The following is a 24,651-nucleotide window of genomic DNA, read 5'->3' as shown; positions in this document are numbered from 1 at the left end:
AAGTAGGCTCCATGACTGATATGGGGTTCAAACTCATGACCCTGAGATCAAGAGTTGCATGCTGCACTGACTGAGCCAGCCAGGTACACCACATAATTTCATTTTATTTTATTTTATTTTATTTTATTTTATTTTATTTTATTTTATTTTATTTTATTCTATTTTATTATTTTATTTTATTTTATTTTATTTTATTTTATTTTATTTTATTTTTTAAGATTTTATTTATTTATTCCTGAGAGACACAAAGAGAAAGAGAGGCAGAGACAGAGGCAGAAGGAGAAGCAGGCTCCTTGAAGGGAGCCTGATGTGGGACTCGATCCCGGCTCCCCAGGGTCACACCCTGGGCTGAAGGCGGCTAAACCGCTGAGCCACCTGGGCTGCCCCATAATTTCTCTTTAATCTTGTAGTCAATTAAATAAATGCATTTTATCATTTAATCATACTTATATTGCTATTATAAATAAAATACAATTTAAAAAATACATTGCTAGATTTGGATTGATATTTTGTTTAGGATTTGTGTCCATGCTTATAAATAAAATTAATCTGTAATTTTAGTTTTTCAAAATATCTTGATTTTTGTATAAAAGTCACTGTTAGATTCATTAAATGAATTAAGTACCAGCACTACCACTCTCCTCTTCAATTAGTGAAACAATTTGTATAAAATTAGAATATCTGTTCTGCAAATATTTGGTGTAACTTACTTCTTCCTTATAAAGGCATCTGAGCCCAGGGTTGTATTTTTTTTGTGATTAAACATATTCTTTTAATAACTATTGTTATATTTACTAATATCCTTCCATTTAAATTTATATACATTACAGAGGATTACTTATGTGAGTATGAAAATGTACCAATTTCTCCATGACACAACTCTAACTTAAATAAAAAAAGTTTAATGCCATACATATAATTTATGACAAGTATCTAACCAGGGGCACGATTTTAAATTCTATGCACTTATGTAAATCCTGAATGCTTTAGCTTTTGGAATATTTTATTTTATTATTATTATTTTGATTATTTATTTATTTATTTATTTATTTATTTATTTATTTATTTATTCATGAGACACACAGAGAGATTGAGAGGCAGAGACACAGGCAGAGGGAGAAGCAGGCTCCATGCAGGGAGCCTGGAGACTTGATCCCGGGTCTCCAGGATCATGCCCTGGGTCCAAGGCAGGCGCTAAACCGCTGAGCCACCCTGGGATCCCTGGAATATTTTATTATCGAAACATGTCAGATTTAGTATGTTGGTGGCATGATAACAACGACTAATATTTATTGGTAACTATTCTGTGTCAGGAAGTTGACTTATGTTTTTATATTTAATGCCTATAATAATCCTGTGAGAGTTGGCTAATCCCAACTAGGGGCTAGATAACTTGTATAAAATCTCATGTGTAGTGAGTGGCAGATTTGAGATTTAAACCACATGTGTCTGAGGGAAATTGGTGTTTTTTTGTTTTTACTTCGTACTAAGAAATCTATAACAAGGACTGAGGGTCAGTTTTGATAATAAGTAGTAAATTTTATTGATGTTACTTTTTGAAATTGCGATGCATGATACAAGCTTCTAAGAGAAATGACTATGATAGATATAAATACTGCTAGAGCTTTCATGTACTGTCTAATGGCCTATAAACTACACAACTCCAAGAAGCACAATTTATATGAGCTCCACAGTGAATGGTGCTTCTCTGGATATGCACTATATAACGGTGTTTAATGCTGCAAACAGGTACCTGCATTGTAAGGTTCTGAGGAAAGAAAGGAGTCGTTCCAATGAAGATATACTTTCTTTAAAATTAGTTAAAGATTAACTGTATTATTGGGCTGAATTTTGGGATTCCTGTTAGTACAGGAATATATATATATATTATATATATATATATATATATATATATATATATATATATATATATATAGTGGGGCTTGTTAAGATTGTATTTTACAAAAAACTTGTATTTGGTATTTGCTGCTCTCAGTTTACTTCACCAAAGAGGAGAAACATGTTCAGATGAGGGCAGCTAATTAACTTCCAAATTTTTCTTTGGGAATTGGCTCTAATATTATAGAAGTTTAAAAAGGAAACCCACAAGGTTTGATAATTTGTTCATGAAATTATTCTCGCAGTGCAATGGAAAAAAGAAACAAGTATATTTTCTTAAAGAGGTCCAGACTCTGTTTCCCATTTAATTACTTTCCCTTAATGAAATGCAACATGGAGATTTTTGTAATTAAGGGTAAGTAATAAATACAGCAATATGACAATTTATCTAGCATGATTCTAGATTTGGAAACACTTGGTATACTAATAAAACAGAATTTCATAATATGAACATATTTTATAGGCACTAGAAGTAATATAAGTTTTGGTAGGTTTTGGTAGGTTTTGTTTTGAAATAAAGGAGACTTTATTTCTGGCCAATGTTGTGCCCATTATATTTTATGTTTTGAATGCAAAACATTTGTAGCGTTTTTGATTTCCCCTGACCCATCCATTCTTTTGTGCTTGTTTCTCCATTTTCCACTAGATTTTGACTCCTTTACTCAAGATGTATTTTTTTCCTTCCAATTCCTTTTTTCACAGCAGTATCCATTCTCCCTGCTGGCTGTCAGTTCTTTTTCTCCTCTCAAAGTCATTTCAGTCATTGTTCTTTATGCCTCTCAGAGGAATAAAAAAGGGCTGGTCTCTGAATTATTATTTCTCTTTGAAGCAAGGAGAATGCAGAGTGTTCTAAAAATCACTGTAATTTAATAGGCTCCCAGAAAAGTGAGTTCAGTTTTTTTCTGTTGCCATTAAAAAGTTTATTTACTCTTTTAAACTTTATAATAGATTACAGAAACTTTTAACATTTAAAATGACACGAACACTTGATACTTTTTATTTTGGACTCATCTTAAGGCAATGTATAAAGAAGCATTTCTCTGGGGTAAAATCTTTGACTTCTCAAAACAGATGTGTTAATGCAATGTTTCTGAGTGAAGAAAAGCTAAACACATTAATGTTTTTCCCCTTTAAGTTTTTTAAAAGCTCTCATATATCCCCTGGGAAAATCTTTGTCTTTCTTACATTTTATACACAGATGGCCATATGCATGCAGTCCCCAACTTGCACCTTCCAGAAGTTGAAATGTTGGCTCATTGACTAGGGTATAGAATGCATTTCCCTATAATAACAAAGTGGGTGGTGGTTATGTTTCATTAAAGCCTATTCAGTCCTAATGTCAGTCTATATCATTGTGTCTAACAGCCATCGATTACATCGCTTACATTAGCACTACATTTTGAGATCTGGTAGTAATGATGGTTATGAGGTAGGGTGGGCAAGGCCTATCAGTGACATCTCCCTATTGAATGACCTTGGACTCCAATGTGAAGGGATAGTGGTGAAGGCCACCTAGAGTCAGAATCTGAGTTAGTCACAACTAGCTACATATAATCTTGAGGTGATCTTATTTGTTATTTATATGGATTGCAACATCACATATCTGGTGAAATAGATATCTTTGGAAAAAACCGAAGCCACATTGGAACCTCCAGTTGTGAAAATTAGAAAAGAGTGTAATATAGGTCAAGGATTTTTTAGATATACTGTAAATATATAAATGCCTTAACATAATTTAACAAAAATGTAGTTAGGGTTCCATGAGTAACAGGTTTCTATTTTCAATATTGACCAGAAAAGCCTTTTTAATTTCTCTTTATAGCCAAATCTGTTATATCATTGGGCTACAGAACACAAACTTTTACTGCCTTATTTGTAAAGAAGTCTAGGAGGCTAAAGGATGAATGAAGCATTAATCTTCTCCTTTCTTCAGCCTGCCTTTTCTCTAGGTATAACTATGCAATTTTACTTGTGGACCCTAAAATGTATTTGTATATAGATTTTGGATCAGAATTTTAACCTCTAGAATTTTTTCTCTCCATTGCTCTTTATCCCCCTTCTCTCTCCTCTCTTGGTATTTGTGCCATATTTATCTTACCTTATTTATTTCTCAAATTTGGTAATTCATATATTGCACCTGTTTCCAATTTCATTAGATTTCTCCATTTTCATTTTGTTTACTGGATTTCGGGATTCGAGAGCTTAACATACAACTATGTATAAAAATTGGCACAAATTTTATTTCTTTTTTTTTTCTGAAAATCTAAGACCAATGGTACCTGAATTTTTCAAAAATAGTTTTAATAATAGTACTTGAAATTCCTCCCTTTATGGAACTGGCTGTGGTCTACGTGGAGAGTTTACCTTGATTCTCATTCTACATTTTGTATTTCTGGATTCAATCTGCCCTTCACAGAGAGTCTACACACTACTTAAAATGAAATCCCCCCAAACAGTAATAAAAACAAATGTTATTCCTATTACTATACTAATCTTCTACGAAGGGAAGATCAATAGATACCCTCAATAGATAAACTGCCATCAGAGGATTATCCAAGGCAATTAAGAATGCCAGGGAAGCCGTAGACAGTTTAATCTTTTTATTTTTGCATATTGATTTGATTGAAAAGATGTGAAGATTAATTTATATCAGCAATTTGGGATGAGATTGACACAAGTGAGATATGAGAATCAAAACTTTGGTCGGGTGCACCTGCCTTACCTTGCAGTAAGGAGATAATACAGAAAGAGCCTTGTCATGGGGTATCATTGTCTCTGATGGCATTGTGTGCCGGTGGCGGCTCATCTTTCTTCTAGGCTTACCTGGGTCTGGCTACTGAGACCAGAGCCCATAGCAGAGCATAGGTGGGCTTGTGGCCCTCCAGACCAGGGCACATGATTTCAGCACAGTGTTTCTTTTTGTCTCCTAATAATAGAGATCTGCTTTTAAAGAAAATTATTCCCCCAGAGAAATTTGTTTTACCTTGACCCCTTAAAAAAAAAAAAAAAAAGAATCAAAAGGAAACCAAAACTAGTTGTCAGCTCAGAATCCCAGGCAGTTCCAAGGATTTGGACAACAGGAGTCTGTGGATTTTGAGACAGGGACTGTACTATCAATGAGATTGTTATTTTTCATCTCTCTCTCTCTTTTAAAAAGGCATAAAATGTATTTTAATAAGTTGATGCTGCATTACTGCTCCATTTCTCAGAAAAACTCCAAGGTATCAGGGACAAATCAAACATGGTACACCAATAAAAAAAAATGCACAGCATAACTGCCTAAGATAGGGTAAGGCTAAGAGCTACTGTCTGACCGTCAGCATACAGCAACGCTGTTCCCAAGATTGTACTAGGCCTATCAAGAAAGGCTGTGAACAGCATCATAGACATAAAAGGGCCATTCCTGGGTTGTCCTTACCAAGAAAAAAGATGGAGGCAACTTAACATAAGATTTTTAAAAGATACACTAAAATGAAAATCTCTAAGAGAAAGATCTTCCTTAGGACATGAAGGGGTAATATATGGTATATAACAGAATCGTATGTGTTGTCTGTGACCTCTGTGGACATTTGTCTGAATTCCCACCTGTGAGTGAATGGAATGGGGCTAAGGTCATTGGGGGATGTTTGTTTTTGTGTCGCATGTGGCAGTGTCTATGGGGTTGGAGGATATAAGAATGAGAAAGCAAAAAGAACAGGATGGTCAAGAATGGAATGATCAAGATTAATGGGGGCTCTAACTGGTTCCATTTTGCCATGTTTCCACCCCCCAAGGCCCTCAACAATCACAGGAGACTTCAGGAGTGCACCACGCAGAATCAATTAGTTAAACACAGACCTGATTTGTTAACTGTCGCCCCTCCCTTGCCCTCAGCCTCCAGTAAACTCCCTCAGAGTAGTACAGGCAAGGACCACCCAACTACCGGGAGGAATCCCTGACACTTCTCCAGGGCAACATTCTGGATAGCCCAAAAAGGGTCCATCTTTTAAGGGTTTCTGGGAAACTAGACACTGACATTTTTAGTAGTATCGGCGATGTTTGTTTGGAGCAAATTCAGCTCCAGGAGCTGCACGGTGGAATGCAGGCGGGGTTCCCCCAATTGCCCCAGTTCCTTCCATTGCAGCAGCCTGACCAAAGCGGTCAGTTGTCGGTGGGGTCAATCCCAGGGTTCCATCTGGCCTCGTGGTGGCAGGTCCTGGAGGAGCTGGGCTACCAGCTGGCCCTGGAGCAGGGGGCAGGGCGCCTCTGTTGTTTACGCCCACAGCCACCTGGCCCGTCCCTGGCTCCTGTTCTCCCGCATCAGGGGCTGTTCCCTTGAGTCCTTCCTGCTGTCGCCGCGTCTCTTCCCCTCGGCACCTGCGCCCTCCTCCTGCCTGGGCTCCAGTTGCTTTTGCTTTTGCGCTTCTTGGTGGTGCAGCGGTCCCTCCTCCTGTGGGACCCAGGGAATTGAACAAGAACCCCCTACCCCTGGACAAGCAGAGCGGGACTGACTCCCTTTTGTGCCGCCCCCGCCTTGTGCCGACCTGCTTCTTGCTTAGGGCGCTGCCCTGCCCTAGCCAAGCCCGGGGCACACCCTAATCGGAAATCGGAAATCGGCTCGGCGAGAGGCCAGTTCAAACGGATACTGTAGGGTAAAATGTAATTCAATGGGCCACCAGCGTGTGGACCGACATGACTGTGCAACTTTCTGCGGATCCCATTGGCCACTGGTCCCTATAAAGCTGCTCCGCCTCTGAGCCTCGGGGTCCGAGTCCCTGCTCCGCCGTGTGGGGTGCACTTGGGCCCGAGCTCCAGCTCGTAATAAGCCCTCGTGCGTTTGCATCGGAGTCGGCTCCTCTCCTCGGTGGTTTCTCGGATTCGCGATCTCGGGCACCGCACTCCTAGGCTCTTCTTGACGCCTCATCAAATCCCGTCTCATCAGCATGACCTGGGGCTCCTGGCCAGCAGCCTCCAGCTCCTCCAGCTCCTCCAGCTCCTCCAGCTCCCGCGGGCTCCCTGGGCCGCCCGCTTCCCCACCGCAGGCCGAGCCCCCGCGCACCGCCTACGCGCAGGGTCTCTGAGAGCAGTGGCTCGGGGGGGGGGGGGGGGGGGGCCCTCCGCGGGGAGGAGCCTGCGCTGCGCCTGCCCGAGCTTTCCCAGCGCCTCCTCCTGGGGCCTTCCTCCGCCATCCCCGGCGACGCAGCCTCGCGGCCTGGCCACACGCGGAGAAGGCCTCCTCCCGCAGTGCCCTGGACGCGCAGCGACGACGGGTTCGACCGCGGGGGCTGCCCGACACGCAGCAGCTTTCCACCGAGTGGCACGTGGTCCAGTGCCCTTTGGCCGTCTCCGCTAGGCTTCGTGTTTCCCAGCGGACTGAGCCAAAGCCCTAATCCTTAGGAACCAAGCCTTCGGGGCAGCCCGGTGGCTCAGCGGTTTAGTGCCGGGGCCTGGTCCTGGGGTCCCGGGATCGAGTCCCGCGTCGGGCTCCCTGCACGGAGCCTGCTTCTCCCTCTGCCTGGGTCTCTGCCTCTCTCTCTCTCTCTCTGTCTCTCATGAATAAATAAATAAAATATATATATATATTTTTAAATGAAGCCTTCGCCTGCTTTCCCATGTTTCTCAAATAGTTTTTTCATCTCTTCCTCAGTGATCTCCGGAGGGAGATTGCCCACAAAGAGCTGGCTTAGGTTGGGTGAAGCTCTTCTCTCCCGGTTTCCTGAAATTCTTCAAGTCAATAGGCAAGGCTTCATTTTGGCTGCTGGCTTGTTGCCCATTTGCAGGTTTTGGTGGCGGTGGTGTTGCTGCCGGTGGTGACGCTGATGATGCTTCCTTGGAGTATGGTTTTGCTTCTCCAAGTTAAAGGTTTTATTGCTCTGCATTTTTGCACCCCGCTACCGACTGTTCTCAGAGTAACAGCTATTTTTCATATCTCTGCTCACTCTCTTGACTATATTCTTCACTTTCTATTCTCTGTATATCTTTTCTCTACCTTCTTCTTTCTGCTTACTCATGATTTTGGTTTACTCATAAATTGCGCTGTCAGTTTCCGACACCCTCTATTTATCCACGAGTCTTCACTGGCTTTCTCTGACGGCTATAATATATATATTTTTTACAAGTTTAAATTCCCTAAGATAGGCGCTGGTTTTTTTCATGTCAAAACACATTATAGATTGCTGGCTAGATTGCGGATTGGCTTCTTATGGATCAAATGATCATTTTGGTTCAATGAACAGGTGTTGCGCTAACTTTTTGTAATATAGCTACCTTAGGAAGAAGTCAGACTTTCACTATTTGCAGATGACATGATACTCTATCCAGAAAGCCTAAAGGACTCCACCAAAAAATTGCTAAAGCTCATCCATGAGTCCAGCAAAGTCACAGAAAATGAAATTAGTGTGCAGAAATCTGGTGCATTTCTATACATCAATAATGAAGCAGCAGAAAAAGAAATCAAGGAATTGATTCCATTTGCAATTGCACCAAAAAAAAATAAGATACATAAGAATAAATCTAACTAAAGTAGTAAAAGATCTGTATTCTGAAAACTATAGAACACTTATGAAAGAAATTGAAGAGGACACAAAGAAATGGAAAAGCATTTTATTTATGCTCATGGATCAGAAGAACAAACATTTAAAAAATATCTATACTACTCAAAGCAATCTACACATTTAATGCAATCCCTATCAAAATACCACCAGTGTTTTTCATGGAACTAGAACAAACAATCCTAAAATTTTTATGAAACCCCAAAAGACCCTGAATAATGAAAGCAATTCTGAAAAAGGAAAGCAAAACTGGAGACATCACAATTCTGGATTCCAAGCTCTATTACAGAGTTGTTGCAAGACAGTGTGGTACTGGCACAACACAGACACATAGATCAATGGAACAGATTAGGAAATCCAGAAATGGACCCTCAACTCTATGGTCAACTAATTTTTGACAAAGCAGGAAAGAATAGCCAATGGAAAAAAGTCTCTTCAACAAATGGTGCTGAGAAAACTGGACAGCAACATGCAGAAGAATGAAACTGGGCCACTTTCTTTCACCACACATAAACATAAATTCAAAATGGATGAAAGACCTAAATGTGAGACAGGGATCCATCAAAATGCTAGAGGAGAACACAGGCAGAAACCTCTTTGACTGCAGCCATAGCAACTTATTAGACATGTTGCTGGAGGCAAGGGAAACAAAAGCAAAAATGAACTACTGGGACTTCATCAAGATAAAAGGCTTCTGGCAGGGAAGGAAACAATCAACAAAACTAAATGGCATCCTGTGGAATGGGGGAAGATATTTGAAATGACATATCTGATAAAGGGTTAGTATCCAAAATCTATAAAGAACTTGCCAAACTCAATACCACAAAAATAATCCAGTGAAGAAATGGCAGAAGACATGAAGAGACATTCTTTTGAAAGAAGACATCCAGATGGCCAACAGACACATGAAAAGATGCTCAACATCACTCATCATCAGGGAAATACAAATCAAAATTGGGATGAGATACCACCTCACACCTGTCAAAATGGCTAAAATTAACAACACAAGAAACAATAGGTGAGTATCTGGAGAAAGGGGAACCCTCTTGCACTGTTGGTGAGAATGCAAACTCGTGCAGCCACTCTGGAGTACAGTTTGGAGGTTCCTCAAAAAGTTAAAAATATAACTTCCCTATGAAGTGCAATTGCACTATTCGGTATTTACCCAAAGAATACAAAAATACAGATTCAAAGGGGTAAATGCACCCAGATATATATAGCAGCATTATCAACAATAGCCAAACTATGGAGAGAGCCGGAATGTCTATTGACTGATGAATGGATAAAGAAGACGTGGTATATATATATATATATATATATATATACCGTGGAATATCACTCAGCCACCAGAAAGAATGAAATCTTGCAATTTGTAACAACATGGATGGAGCTAGCGTGTATTATGTTAAGTGACATAAATCAGAGGAAAGACAAGTACCATATGATCTCATTCATATGTGGAATTTAAGAAAGAAAACAGATGAACATATAGGAAGGGGGAAAGAAAAAAGGAGCGGGAAACAAGTCATAAGTGACTCTTAGTGATAGAGAACAAATTGAGGGTTGATGGAAGGAAGTGGATGGGGGATGGGCAGGATAGGTGATGAGTATTAAGGAGGGCACTTCTTGTAGTGAGCACTGGGTGTTGTATATGAGTGATAAGTCACTGAATTCTACTCCAGAAACCAATTTTGCACTATATGTTATCTAACAAAATTTAAATTAAAAAAAATAGCAGCCGTAGGCTGCCACTGTACAGAGGCTGTTGGCCCAGGCACTTTCCATTTGAAGGGGCTGCTAGCATGGCAGGCACCATGATTAACAAATTGAGTTACTATAGAATCTCTAATCCCTTCTTTATGTATAATTTAATGATTATTGCTTTCATAAGATGACATAGAAGCACAAGATATGAAGCTCCTTAAGCATCCAGAGAAAAATTAAATTTGTTTAGTAGTTTTGGTGTTAAGTGTTTTTTACTGTATTCAACTTGTTTAAAAGTTGGTAATTTCTCTATGTCATTATGTGGTAAAGCTTAATTACCCCAAACTATTTCTATTAATTAGGACACACCAATTCCCAGCAAAAAGTGATTATTGCTGTACCAAGAAATCTTGGAGGTTTGGAGACAAGTTCTCCCCTCAGCTGTGAAATAAAAAATGGCAAAAGCTGCTGCATACTGTCATATGGATCTTTACTGTGCATGTGTGTGTGTTTTCCCTTTGAATTGCTGCTAAGAACCAGCAACAATTTCTGTTGATCTGCAATCAATTGTCAAAATGTGTTCATCATTATATATTAGGAGGTAAAAAGCTTCTCAGCAAAATGTTTGATCTATTAAGCAATGAGGAACTTCCCTTTAGAAATAAAGTCATACAAATAGGATTGCCTTCATAGGAAGAATATTTGGAATATTCATATACTTTGATTCTGTAGTAATTCATTAGTGTGCAACTAATTTGATCAAAATGCATTTTTTTTACCTCATTTGTTTGATCAAAATGCATTTAAAGTCTAGAAGTAAATACTTCCCACTTCTTACTACTAAAAGACACACTTAACTAATATCTACTGATTACTATCACCTGTATCATCACCATAAGTCTAAATGCAAGTGACTGGTTGCTGAAAGAGCAATGGAAACTGTAGGACTTAGGACCATGCATTGTAGAATTCAGGTAATAATACAAACTTTTTTTTTTTTTTTGAATAGTTTTAGGTAGCTTGAGATGGTTAAAATAAATTGCTAAAGTCTGTTTGGGAAATATAGCTACACTTTCTGATCTTTATTTTCATAATTTGGAAGATAAGCTATATTACAGAGATGTCTTAAACACCAACACATTATATCCAGTTGGAGGATTGGACTGGTGGGCTAGAGGTTAGAAGAGAAGTACCCTTTTGCTATGTCAGGCCTTCCTTCCATGATTGGTGACTGTAGAAAAGGAAGTAAATTAGAATAGCTAAGTAAAGCTGTGACCTTGAAATGAAGACATTTTTCCAGTGGGGTACCCAATTCAGTTTCCATATTATCTCAGAGAGGCCCACTAACTTCTAATTGTATTTACAGTCTAGATTTTATGACATACTCTATGCAAGAAACTATAGCATAAATAAAGAAATTAAAGATCAGTAGGCTTTAGAAAAATGAAGCAAAGCAACATAATCCATTGTTTGGGGGCAAAGCCTCTTTAATTTTGTTTCATGTAACTTAGGTTAATTAAAATGAAGCCCATAGGCTAAATGCATTGACCACTGTATAAGTTCACTTTTATTCTACTTTAATTATAGTTATATCTAAAATTATAAGTACTTCTTATAAAATTATAAATAATTTAAATTATAAATAATAAAATTATAAATAATTCTTAGTTTTACCTTTTAGTTTTATTAATCTTTTATTTTAGAACAAATTTCCAGTGACCATTCAATAAAGATTTCTATTCTACATTGTCTAATGTTAAACTTAATCATAAAATTTCAGAATAATAAGGGACATTAAGAAATCATGTGGTCTCTAGCTTTCAAACTGATTTATTACCTTAGGTAATGATATTCAGCTCTGATAGGGTAACATTCCAGGGTGAGTTCAGTGATCTAAAATTTATGAAAACAAAATTTAAAAAGTAAATATATCCTCGAGTATTGGCTTGGTTGATATAAAAAAACAAGTAAACCAATTTGATCTAAATGTCATTAACAGAATACTTTAAACAATGGGAGAACAAGCACTCTTTTCAAGTGCACATGGAACATTCTCTAAGAGACCTTATGCTGGGCTATAAGAAAATGCTCAACTGCTTTTAAAGGATTAAAATTATGCAATTTGTTCTATGATCACAACTGAATTAAATAGGTTATCAGTAACAAAAACATTTTAAGAATCTTCAAATATTTGGAAATTAAGCCATAGACCCTCAAAAATCACATGGGTCTGGGCAGCCCCGGTGGCTCAGCGGTTTAGTACCACCTTCAGCCCAGGGTATAATCCTGGAGACTGGGGATCGAGTCCCTCGTCGGGCTCCCTGCATGGAGCCTACTTCTCCCTCTGCCTGTGTCTCTGCCTCTCTCTCTCTCTCTCTCTCTCTGTGTCTCTCATGAATAAATAAATAAAATCTTAATAAAAAAATCACATGGGTCCAAGAAGTAAAAGCAAATAGAACTGAAATGTAATGAAAATACAATGTATCAAAATTTGTGAAATGCAGCTAAAGCAGAGTTTAGGCATACAATTACCTTTAAATGCTGACATTTAAAGAGGTTTAAGTTCAATGATCTCTATGTTCACTATTAGAAGCTAGAAAAAGAAAAATCAAAAGTAAGTAGAGGGAAGAAAATAATGAGAAGAAATTAATAAAATAAAAATCAGATAAGTATTAGATACTAAAACCAAAGTCTAGTTTTTTGAAAAGACAATACAATCAATAAATCTCTGACCAGACTAATAAAAAAGTGAGATAAATCACCAATAGCAAGATTGAAAGAGAGGCTATTACTACAGATTCTATAGACTTTGAGAAGATAACAGAGGACACTTAGGAGCAATTTTATGCCAATAGATGTGACAACTTAGATGCAATGGACGAATCCTTGAAAGATACCAATTACTAAAATGAACTAAAAAAAGAAATGGAAAATCAGAATAGATCTATATCTAAATCAATTAAAGAACTTGAATTCATAAATAGAAGCCTTGCTTCAGAAAAAACTTCAGACCCAGATAGTTTCACCTGTGAATCCTATAAAACTTATGAAAGGAAATATTCTAAATCTTGCTAAACTTCTTTTGGAAAACAGAAGAGGAGGTTAACCTCCTTTTATGAGGCCAGTTTTACTCTGATATCAAAACCAGACAACATTACAAGGAAAGAAAACTGATCAATATAATTTCATGAGCACAGATGCAAAATTCCTTAATAAAATATTAATAAATATGTAATATGCTCACTGGGGGGGGGGTTTATACTGGAAATACAAATCCTGTTTATACTCAACCTAGCTAAATGAGACATTCAAATTTGTATAAAACAAAACAAAAATACCCCCAACCCTGCTAAATGAGTTTGTTATATATAAAGTTACTTACTTTTATATATAGCTATAGGTTTACCAACTTATAAAATACCATAACAATTCTTGTTTAGTTATTCCTAAATATATATATTTCTTGTCCCTTGTTTTTCTAGAACCTTTTCATTACACTGGAATTGTGCCTTATTTGACAGAAGTTTTAGTAACTGAGAAGTGAAAGAAAAGTAAAAGAATAATTTTTCTTTTTTCTTTCTTTTTTTTTAGTTATCACCTGCTTTACTGGTTTAAAATAATTTTTCTATTTAAGGCCAGATACAGAAAACATACAAATCTTTTATAATTGAAAGCATAATGTTTGCTCATGGTACAACATTTATGTAATATAAAATAAACCAATCCCATGCTTGGAGAAAACCATTATTAAGGTCTTGATAAAACATCTCCACTCTGATTTAATAATAGATATGTCTCCGTGATGAGAACCAGAAGAGAATCAATAATTTGTGAGTTCTAATTTGAGTAGAATGTCTGTAAGACTTACTACTTTTGGGCTTCAGTTCCCTCATCTCTAGAATGTGAGGACTCAATTAGATATTTTTATGGTCTTCTAATGGTTAACTTTAAGTATATATGAATCAGGTGAATTTCACGGCTCTTTAAGGCATAGAAATAAAAGTAAAGTCCACACTAAACAGAAGGTGGCAGTGTTGTTGAAGAAAAGGGTTAGATTTTAATCCTAGTAAATGCAGGTGGATTGCTGTACAAGGTGTTTGTACTTTGATAAAATTAGTGCTGTAGCAAATTAGTGACAAACCACTAATTTAGCAGGATTAAGATATCCTGTTACAATAGTTATGTTTTTCTGACGTTGATAATATCATTATACATGACATTGCTTTACTGTGAAATGCGACAGAATCAAATGTGATCACCTAACGCTAACACAAGTGTAGAAGTCATGCTAAGCTCAGAGCTTTCAAGTGAATAATAATTATTGTTATATTGGTTTCTGGTATTTTGAAAGAATTTGCCTGGCTATTATTAAGTGACAACTTCCCCATACATATTTTCAATTTGGCATGGATATTTTTAGTGAAGCAAAGTTTTTCATTTTTTTGTTTTCCAACTCGTTGAAATGAAGGAGCATTCAAGCATGTATATTTTAATGGGTTTTAGACAGATTATCTTTAACACTTGGTAATGGAATTTAATAATTCGGTTTTTGTTCTATCTTAAAACATTTAATGAGTTAAATGCTTATACTGGGCTTAAGATATGAAGTTAAATTTGTGGTTTGTTGTTTATTTATCGACATGCTAGAAGAATATTGTTCAAGAATGCAACCAATTGTAAGGGCCTTTGTAAAGTCAAGATTTTGTTCACATTTTTAAAAAGATTTTTATTGATTCATTTGATAGAGAGCACAAGCAAGTGGAGCCGCAGGTAGGGGGAGAAGGAGAAGCTGGCTCCCCACTGAGCAGAGAACCTGGTGCGGGGCTCCATCCCAGGCCGGGGGATCATGACCTGAGCTGAAGGCGGGCACTTAACAAACTGAGCCACCCAGGCGTCCCCACACTGTTATATTTTACTCATTTCAAGTACAGTCTTCCCCCAGGTCTCTTCAGTTTCCTAGATTTAGGTATACTGCTTTTTATTGGGATACCACTCTCCTCTCAGCATTTCTCAGAATACCTTCTATATGGAACAGTCTTCCAACCCAAGTTGTCTGTCTGTCCTTCTGCCAAATTTTTGAGAAAGATTAAACTATTAGAGAAAACATAACCAGCCTTGCTAAAGATGAAGCATGCAGACTGCATGTTAATGCCAGCACTCTTATAAAACCCCTTTCTCAATGTGTGCTTGTGTGCATATGATCTCCATGGAGCTCACATGCAAAAGGGAGAGACCAGTGTGGGAGAGTAAGAGGGCCTCTCCAGTGGTGGAAGTCAAAGCCTTCAACCCTTGTACTGCTGGGTGCTGCCCTCTATGCTCGTTAACCTGCTCCCTAAATCCTGTGGCTCTTGTAGCAGGAAGGCTGTAATTTCATTTTAGGTAGCGCTCCCCTCTCTCCTGAGGCCAACTCCTCTCTTGGCTATTATTTGATAGAAAGAGTCACTCCATATCATTTTACCTGGGGTTTTTTTCACCCCCAATCCCATCAGTCTGAACTACATATTCCCCCATCTGTGGCATCTTTGTATATTGTACCAGAGGTATTCCTTACTGCCTCAAATCCCCAGTGACAGCAATAGTCATGGTGACCTTCTTATATTTCCTCAATTATCTGCTTCTGTTTCAAAATCTTTTCTTAATTGGGATATAATTGAGATAACATTAATTTCAGGTATATGATGTAATGATGCAATAATTGTATATATTACAAAATGATCACCATAATAAGTCCAGTAACATCTGTCCCCATACATAGTTACAATTTTTTTTCTGGTGATGAGAACCTTCAAGATCCACTCTCTTGGCTACTTTCAAAAATGCAATAAATTCAGTTTTATTAATTATAGTCACCATGCTGTATATTATGTCCTTATGACTTATTCATTTCCTAACTGGACATATCAAGATTTTTGTAATTGTCATTTTCTCTGTCTGGAATGTTTGCCACCTGATAATCACATGCCCAATTTGCTTAGGGCTCCCAAATCTTTTTTGTTCTAACGTTACTTTCTCTGTGAGGACTTCCCTCATCATCCTATTTGGAATTGCTATTCCCTCCCCTTTTTCCATTTTATTCTTCTCCATAGCACTAACCACCTTCTAACTACATAACTTACCTACTGATTTTGTTTATTGCTTGTGTCTCTATACGAGAATGTAAACTTTACCAGGGCAGGAATTTTTGTCTGTTTTATTAATTGCTGCACTTTCAGTGCCTAGAAAAAAAGTGCCTGACATAAAGGAAGTATGCAATAAATGTTTGTTGAATGAAGATATGATCGAATTTCCTCAATGGAATTTTCCAAACAGATCATTTTTCTTCTTTCATTTTATTTGAAATAATAGAAGTAACACAAAAGCAGTGAGGCAGCATACATACTTTTAAAATGTAATGGATGAGGCACCTGGGTGGCTCACCCATTGAATGTCTGCTGTTGGCTCTGGGCCTGATCCCGGAGTCCCAGGATCGAGTCCCACATCGGACTCCCTGCATGGAGCCTGCTTCTCCCTCTGCCTGTGTCTGCCTCTCTCCCTCTGTGTCTCTCATGAATAAATAAGTGGAATCTTTTAAAAAAATGCAATGGATGTTTTAAAAATATTTCATGAAGATTCTTTGTGTTCATAATTCAACCAAAGACAATTTATAGAAAAATGTGTGGCAATATGACACGAGTTAATAACCTGCTGTACAAGCTTAATAATTGAATCTTCAGATGTGGATTAAGGCCAATTTAGATCTTTTGCATCTTCTCACTGATGAGTTTATTATTCTTTGCTCACTGTTTCTTCTAGTAGACTGCAAGGATTGTTTGGCTGGCAAGTCACTAGACAATGTTGCCTAGACATGGCCATGAGCCAATGTTACTGGCTATTCTCACTCCCTTTCTTTCCTTCTCCAGGCCAATCTTGAAAAGTGCTAGGGGGATAACACAGTCTACAGATCACTAGTCAAAGTACTCTATCTGAGGTGTTTGTTTAAACACCTCAAGATCCACTCTCTTAACTACTTGTGTTTAAAAGCAACCCAAGTTAAAATGTTATGCTTAAAGAGTTAAATATTCTGATAGCACTTTGGTGAGCTAGAAAGCAAATTTTCACTTACTCTAAACAAACTACACAACTCTTTTCTTTATAAACATCATATATAAGTTAGCCTTATTTCAAAATTGCCCCCCCACCCCATTGTCCCTTCTCATGAACAGACCTTTTCAGTCTTCATACATTCAGATTTTCTTCATTCTTTAAGGATCAATTCAAATCTACCCCTTCTTTATTTTTGTCCCAGACTTCTCCAGATAGAAAGCAATATCGATCTCCTGTCCACCACCAAAGCATTTGACTCTATCTGCATTAAATTTTAGTCTTGCATTTTAAGGAGCTTCCAGGCCAGCAAAAAGATGAGACATATACGCTAATAACTATGAGACTAAGTAGTGGTTGTTTGGCATATCCTTTTAGATAATCAGATAAAGTCCTATGAGCATGTAAAGACAGAGCAGTGGCTTCTGTGGAAATGGTAATAGACCCTTGAGGAATGGATACAATTTGGGAGGAGATGTGCCGTGAAGAGGAGGAAGGAAAGCCTCCCTGGGTAAGGGATAGACTGAGGCACATGAGCAGGAATTCCTGTCCTGTAAGAAACATGAATTGGCTCAATGAATACAGTGTAACAAAGTTTATCAAAGGGAAGTGAATGGTGGCTAGGACTAGAAAGATAGGCCTGGGCCAAATCATGAAGGGTTCTGAGTGCCAGGCACAGAATTTAGTTGTAAACTGTTCATCAGAGTAGTGACGCAGACAGAGATGCACTTAAGGAAGGTTAAACTAAACCAGGGTGTAAGTAGGCTAGTAAAGAGAGGAAGAGACTATAAATGAGGAGATCAGTTTAACAGTTGAGCAAAGAGATGATCACAATTGCAGCAAGTGAGAAAATTGCAGCAAGTGAGAAAAGAAAGAGGAGGATGGTTAATTGACATGGCTGAGCTAGAACGGACAGGACAGACAACTGAATGGCTGAGAAAAGAGCAGAGTTGTTGTATCTAGGTTATTGGGAGGATGGTGCTCACGAGCCAATTTACACATGCAGGTTTTCACATATGCATAATGTGGAGCTTTTACTGGAAAAGGGAGGAAATGTTGAGTCTGAGATGGTTTCAGGATATCTAGTAGGTTATTGGATGCCAACATGCTTGATTCATGAATATTTTTGTGGGAGCCACTTAACATGAGGAATGGTGCCTAAAATCTTTCATTTTCACCTGTCATCTCTCTAGAGTGCTAGCACAGTGCTAAGCACACTTTAGGTAGTCAAGAAATACATATTGATTGACAATGCATTTTACTTTAGAAGCCAGGTTTGGGGGAAGAAGGTACTAGCAGAAGTCTAAAATTTCTGATTAAAAAGCTCCCAAGCCTTTGAAGGTAGTACCCTTCATTGGATATCCTTCAGGCTTGATATTCCCTACACTTGAATCCCTTGAGCTACTACAGTGTAGCTGGATATTACCATGTGAATGATGGCTGTGTGGTTACAATACATCAAAGCATTAAGCCTTTATTAGTTAACATATTCCTTAAATGAATGTATCAGTTCCTTAGAAGACACCTGATCCACAGAGAATGAGAGAAAGGACCCATACTTTGAGAGGGGAGGAAATGAGAAGGGAAATTGTCAAGTTAGGGTCAGTGAGTTGTCCAGCACAAAGGTGAATTTGGGGCAGACATGAAGCAGGGGCTGGAGAGAAGGTGGGAGAAGCAGGGTTGGGCAGGCAAAAACTGATAGATGTTCACCATGCTGAATGGTGTTCACCATGCTGAATGGTGTATTTAATTCACAGTGTTGTTTGTCCTCACTTAAAAAAAAAAAGGAAATTGCAGTATTACCAGACTATGAGGTGGGGAGTCAGGAGACCTGGCTGCCCTCCCTTAACTGGTTATGTTGTCTAAGACAGTCTTTTAACCTTCCAGTACCACTTTGTGGAAAGAGGCTTTGGATCCAGAAAAATCTGAAATCTTGGCTCTTTCATTCACTAGCTATGTGCCCTTAGAACAGGTACTTAACCTTGCTGATCCTTAGTTTCCATCTTTGTAAAATGGAAATGTCATTAGTTCATAGCTTTTTTTAAAAAGGATGAATGAAATGACAAATATATAAAATAATTGGCTAAGACCAGGATTGCAGTAAATGTTATCCTCTTTCCCCTTTCCTTTTCTTCATTGTCTTTTCTTCAGAATCTATGAAATGATAGAACTGGACATTGGATGCAATGTATATCCCTATTCTTGCTTCTTCTTCTTTTTTTTTTTTTAAATGATTCTATGAATTCTTGAACTGTTTCCTCCCACTTTCCTGACAAAAGTTTCCAAGAATCATGAATTAATGCTGCCAGGAAAATGAGTCAGATGAATGACTTCCTTCTTTTCTCTATCTCTCTGGCATGCAGTGGTCCCTCTGTTACCCTTCCTTTCCTTTTCCTCTCTCTCTGGAAGGCCATGTCTTAAGGCCTTCTAAAGGGAGACTGCAACTGGGACTTTCAAAATAGTACTGAATGATCATGTGTGAAAACAAGGCTATTTTTTTTTTTTTTAAACTGGCCTGACACGCTAACACAGATATTGGCAGGAGGAAATAAAACTTAAGATTCCTTAGTTTTGGTGATGGTGATTCAAGATTTATGTACTATTTGCTGGAAAAAAAAATAACCTCAACATCTTCTGAGGAGGCAAGGAAATGAGTCCTTATTTTTTGGTACTCCACACAAATATAGATGACTGGGAACTGCTAAAGCCAACTGTGGGGATAGTGATCAAACAGAGGTGTTCAGAGATTGCCTGGTATAGTGAATATGAGATGAGAGCTTCATGAAGTTTCCAAGGCCATACTTGATTCTTCTAGGCTACCTACCTGAAACAGGGATGGGATCTTCCACCGCCTGATTCTGACTCTGGAATCCCAGCTGTTGAAATTTGGGTTGAAGTGTCCCAGCTACCCTTTGAAATTTGTTTCTGTTGCTTACAACAGTTTTGCTTCTGTTTTTGTCCCTGAGGGTTCTGTGGTAGGTGCTTGTTCTCTTTATTATTCCTTGTGCTTACTCCTTGGCTTTCTTATTTCAACAGAATCACAAATATACTAATACTCTTTGGCTTTTGGTTCACCTCAAGTAGGACCCTCACCTGGAATCTAGGTTGGCCTACTCTGTACTAGGTGAAATTGGTAATGAATCTTAACAAGATATCACCTACATGAAAGAAAGGAAGGCAGTCTTCTTTCTCTGTAAGTGAATTTGCTATTCAAAGAATAATGTTTTTCATCTTCATACCAGAGAACCAAAAGAAGGATGTAACTTTCTGCAATTATTTAATCACTATTAGTTTCAATCAATTAATTAGTCAGAAACTCATCTGAAAATGTTGGTACATAGGATTTGATCTAATGAGACTTGCATGTAGGCTGGCTGGAAAGAGAGCCAACTTGCCTAAAATCCTGAATCTGGGCTCAAACTTTGCATTGCCTAAGACAAAGCCTTTCTTGGACAAATCATAGGTGCTTTTTTTCCCAACAAAAAGCTCAAAGTTTTGTAGCAGCATCAGAGAATATTCTAAGTATCATCCCTTTCATTAATTTCTCATGTAGTATAATGACACCTACTGCTATTATAAGCTATTTCCATAAAATTTAATGGACTTATTTCTGAGAACAGAACTGATAAGGGTGATTACCCCTAGGGAATAAGAGCAAAGAATTCATATATTTGGATTGATCCAGAGTTGGGTTTTGTAGAATAAATAAGACCAGGAGGGCAAGAGAGGTGAGGAAATATTGAGGACTTAACCGAAGGCATATAGGTATGAGCCTCTAGCTCAAAAGGCAACTAATAAAAAAAAAGGCAACTAATAGTTTGGAAATAAATGGGGAGGGGGTGTTATGGAGGGACCAGAGGTTTTAGTGATAATAAAGAATTAGATACACTATGCTAAGGTAGTGAATAAGGTGGACAGTTAGAAGGTGTTGGTCCTTCAGTGAAGGGATTTGTTTAAGATTTCAAAGGGAGTAAATGAGAAGGCCTATGTGACTACATGTAAATACTTTGTTCAGCAGTTAAGACTGGAGAAGTAGGCTGGGGCCAGACTGAGGGTCTTGTGTGCCTTTTTAAGGTGCTTGAACTACATCTGAAGGCAACAGTGGGAATCTTTATACTAGGGGGTGACAGGACCAGTAGTTGCTTATAGGTTCAGTTATATGGATGCTTCCAGGATGGGGAGACATTGCAGGCAGAAGACCAGCTAAGAGGTTATTTCATCAATCTATTTGACAGACAAGAGTGGTTGGTCTAAGCTAGAGGCAGCACTAGGAGAGTGCTGATTTGTGAATCTTTTCTGCGATAGAACTAATGAGTTTTGGTGACTCTTTGGAGTATCAGGGGTGAGAGGAAGGGAGGAAAGACAAAACATTCCTAGGATTTTACATTTGGAGTATCACCATTAACTAAGATAAAGAAAAATAGAAACAAAACAAAACAAAACAAAAATAGAATAGGTTTTGAAGAGGGTTGGGGTGGGACGAAACTAATATAAGTTTTAGTCATAGTATGTGAGAAGAACCTATGAAACATAAAGATAGACCTGTGTGTCTGGATCTTGAGAGAGACTGGAGCTGGAGAGGAGGATTTTTTTTTTTAAAAGAAATTATTTATTTTTTTCATGAGAGACACACAGAAAGAGGCAGAGACACAGGCAGAGGGAGAAGCAGGATTCCCCATGGGCAGCCTGATGCAGGACTCGATCCCAGGACCTGGGGATCACAACCTGAGCTGAAGGCAGATGCTCAACCGAGGAGCCACCCGAGTGCCCAGAGATGAAGATTTGAAATTCATGCCTTGTATAGATGGTAGCTGAGATCATAAGGGGAGAGGAGGTGGTGTGAACGGAGAAGAGGACTCAATATGTCAACATGAGAACCACTAAGAGTAGAGGTAGAGGCCAGTTAGGAAAGAAAAAGATCAGAGCAGGAGGAGGAGAAGCAGGAGCAAAGAGGGGCCTGGAGAGCAATGGAAGAGACAATTAACAACATAAATGCTGCAGAAGAGCAGGAGAGGCAAAGAGAGAAATAGAGTTGGACTGGCAATTGGAAGGTGACTGGTTACTCTAATTAGAGCAGTTTTGTAGGGGGGAGGTGCGTGATGAGGCAATGGTGATTGAGGAATATACTTATACTGAGTAAAAGTAGATAGTGAGGATAGAACTTGCCTCTGAGAAGTTTGTTGATAAAATAGGTGTAGGGCAATAGAAAGGGAGGACCTCTGGTGAAAGGAGTTGGTGGACTCAAGCACCAAAAGCCTTAACCTTGCAAAAGCTACGAGAGAGTCCGGAAGATGTCATAACGAAAACCCTCCTTATAGCTGTGTCTTCTGGGCTTGAACTAATGAACACAACAGTTATGACTTGGGGGACATGAATCTGATCTTCAGAACGTCTTAATCTGTTTGCCAGCAAGCTGTATTATAGGCAACTCTGCTGGATATTATTTTAAAGAATTTAAAGCTGTTCCTTTTGTTTTCCGTATCCAACTGCCAACATTTCTCTTTTTAAATGCAGAGCCAGTCTATGCGGGCGGTTCACAGCCTGTGGCAGGCACAGGCTCTGAGACCTTTTCCTCCATGGACTGTTTCCAAGTCTCCCCTAGTTCTCCGAGACCCCCTGAGAGAGAGGTTCTCTGTGCACAAAAAGTCAAACATCGTTATTCCCTTTGGTTGTTCGTTTCCTTGATACAGATGGAGCCACAGCCTTCTGTGGAATTCCTGCCTTAATCTCTTCAATGAGTGACACGTTAGCTATGAAGATTATTTTCAAGTTATTGTTTTAATAGACCTTTTCCATCAGGCTCAAATAAACCATGACTACTTCACACTGGTTGGAAGACACATTTAGAGTTAATGGGAGAGCACTACTAAATCGCAGTATAATACATGGAAAATTTGCCTCCTTTTAATGTCATATTTCTTTCTAAATGGCTCTGATGAGTGGTTTTTTAGAAGGCTCATGAAAGTAGCAGAGTATTTAAAAAAGTTAAGACTTTATGACAGGTTTCAAAAAGATCTGAAAGTCAGTATATATGTTCAAGCTTAATAGTTCCATATCATAATACCCATAATAGATTTTAAAAACTTTTCTTGGCAATTAAAAAATTAACTAATGCTAAAGAGATATTTAAAAAAAACCCCGTAAAACCAAATGAAATGTGTCAAGATTATTAGGTAGAAGCTGAAAATGAGTATGTGGGTTGGAGAATAAGGGTAGACTTTTTATTTAAAGCTATCTGGAATTTAGACAATGTGAAATTACTAGTCAGTGTAATTCTCTTCTCTGGCAACCAGGGGAAAGAATTCTTCTCCCAGTGGTTAGGAATCTGCATCTTTGTGCTTATGACAATGTGACCTCTAAAACCATGGAAGACAGGGGTAGAACTAAATACAATTTTGGACAGGTAAAATTTATTTTCAGTAACTTTGGGCTTTCCTTTCTGTCCTCTCTCCCAGGGTTCTCAGATTCTTCCTGGCTCCTTACCCTGCCCAAACCTTCTCTCAGATAAGGGTTAGCAAAGGTAATGTCCAGCTTAAACTGAAACGTGCCCATGTTTTACCTCCTCTAAGGTAAGTTATAAGTTTTATTTCTAATTATTGTATGAAGAAAGGCTTTGTGTTCTATCAGATTTTTCAGGCATTGGTCAATTGATGGAAAGGTCTTTGCAGGGGGAAAGGGGCTTCTTGGCATATCGCATAGATGGCAGCTTACCATAACCATCTACTCAAGCCTAGCATGGTTTTAACACATGGGCTGAAAGTGTGAGTGTGTATTTGCCACGTGCATAAGATAATGTGTGTTCATCTAGAGAGAGCTGGATTTGCTACCTCTCTTTGCTTACATCCTGTTTGAGCCTCACAAACAACCCACACTACTCAGCTGCTCTCCCTCCCCACTCCTCTGAAAGGCACTAATGGCTCCTTAGTAATCCAATTCTGTAAACTTTTCCCTCCTGTGCTTTTTCATGTCCCAGCAGCAACGTTTGGTACCAACAACCACTTGTTCCCTCTCTCTGTGGTCTCCATGGCTTCCGTCTCTCCTTAGGAATTTTGTTGACTTGGCTCACCTCTCATACAGCATGGGTCCTTTCTTCTATCATCTACCCGTTAGCTGGGCAAACCCATTCATGTTCATCACTTGAACTGTGCTTTCTGTCTTCATATCCAAATCTCTATCTTTAGCCCAAATCTCTCTCCTGACTTCCAGATCTAACATCTGCACCTGCAAATCCAACATTTTTATCTGCAAATTCCACAAACGCCTCATGTGTCCTAACCTGGAGTCACAAATCTCTTCTTTCTGCCCGGATCTTTCACCTGTTTAAATCAAGATAGAAGCTTTGGCGTTATTCTTGCCTCTTTCTCAAGCTTTATCCTATAAATTACCAAATTCTGTAAGTTTGTGTTCCTAAATAGGTTATTTGAGCAAACCTGCATTT

General features: G+C 38.5%; 1 protein-coding gene across 1 annotated transcript; it reads right to left on the bottom strand.

Annotated features, from left to right (window-relative positions):
• Nucleotides 1-5,918: 5,918 nt before the first annotated feature.
• On the bottom strand, nucleotides 5,919-24,479 carry LOC119869399 (non-POU domain-containing octamer-binding protein-like). Its single transcript, XM_038559176.1, is given in 5 exon segments — nucleotides 5,919-6,262; nucleotides 6,265-6,328; nucleotides 6,773-6,940; nucleotides 7,025-7,251; nucleotides 24,317-24,479. Coding segments are annotated over 5 exon segments (966 nt in total).
• Nucleotides 24,480-24,651: the final 172 nt, after the last annotated feature.

This window comes from Canis lupus, chromosome 15 (genome assembly GCF_011100685.1).
Source record: "Canis lupus familiaris isolate Mischka breed German Shepherd chromosome 15, alternate assembly UU_Cfam_GSD_1.0, whole genome shotgun sequence".
NCBI lineage: Eukaryota > Metazoa > Chordata > Mammalia > Carnivora > Canidae > Canis > Canis lupus.
Note: the sequence above shows the minus strand (reverse complement) of the source record. Positions and strands in the feature narration are given on the sequence as shown.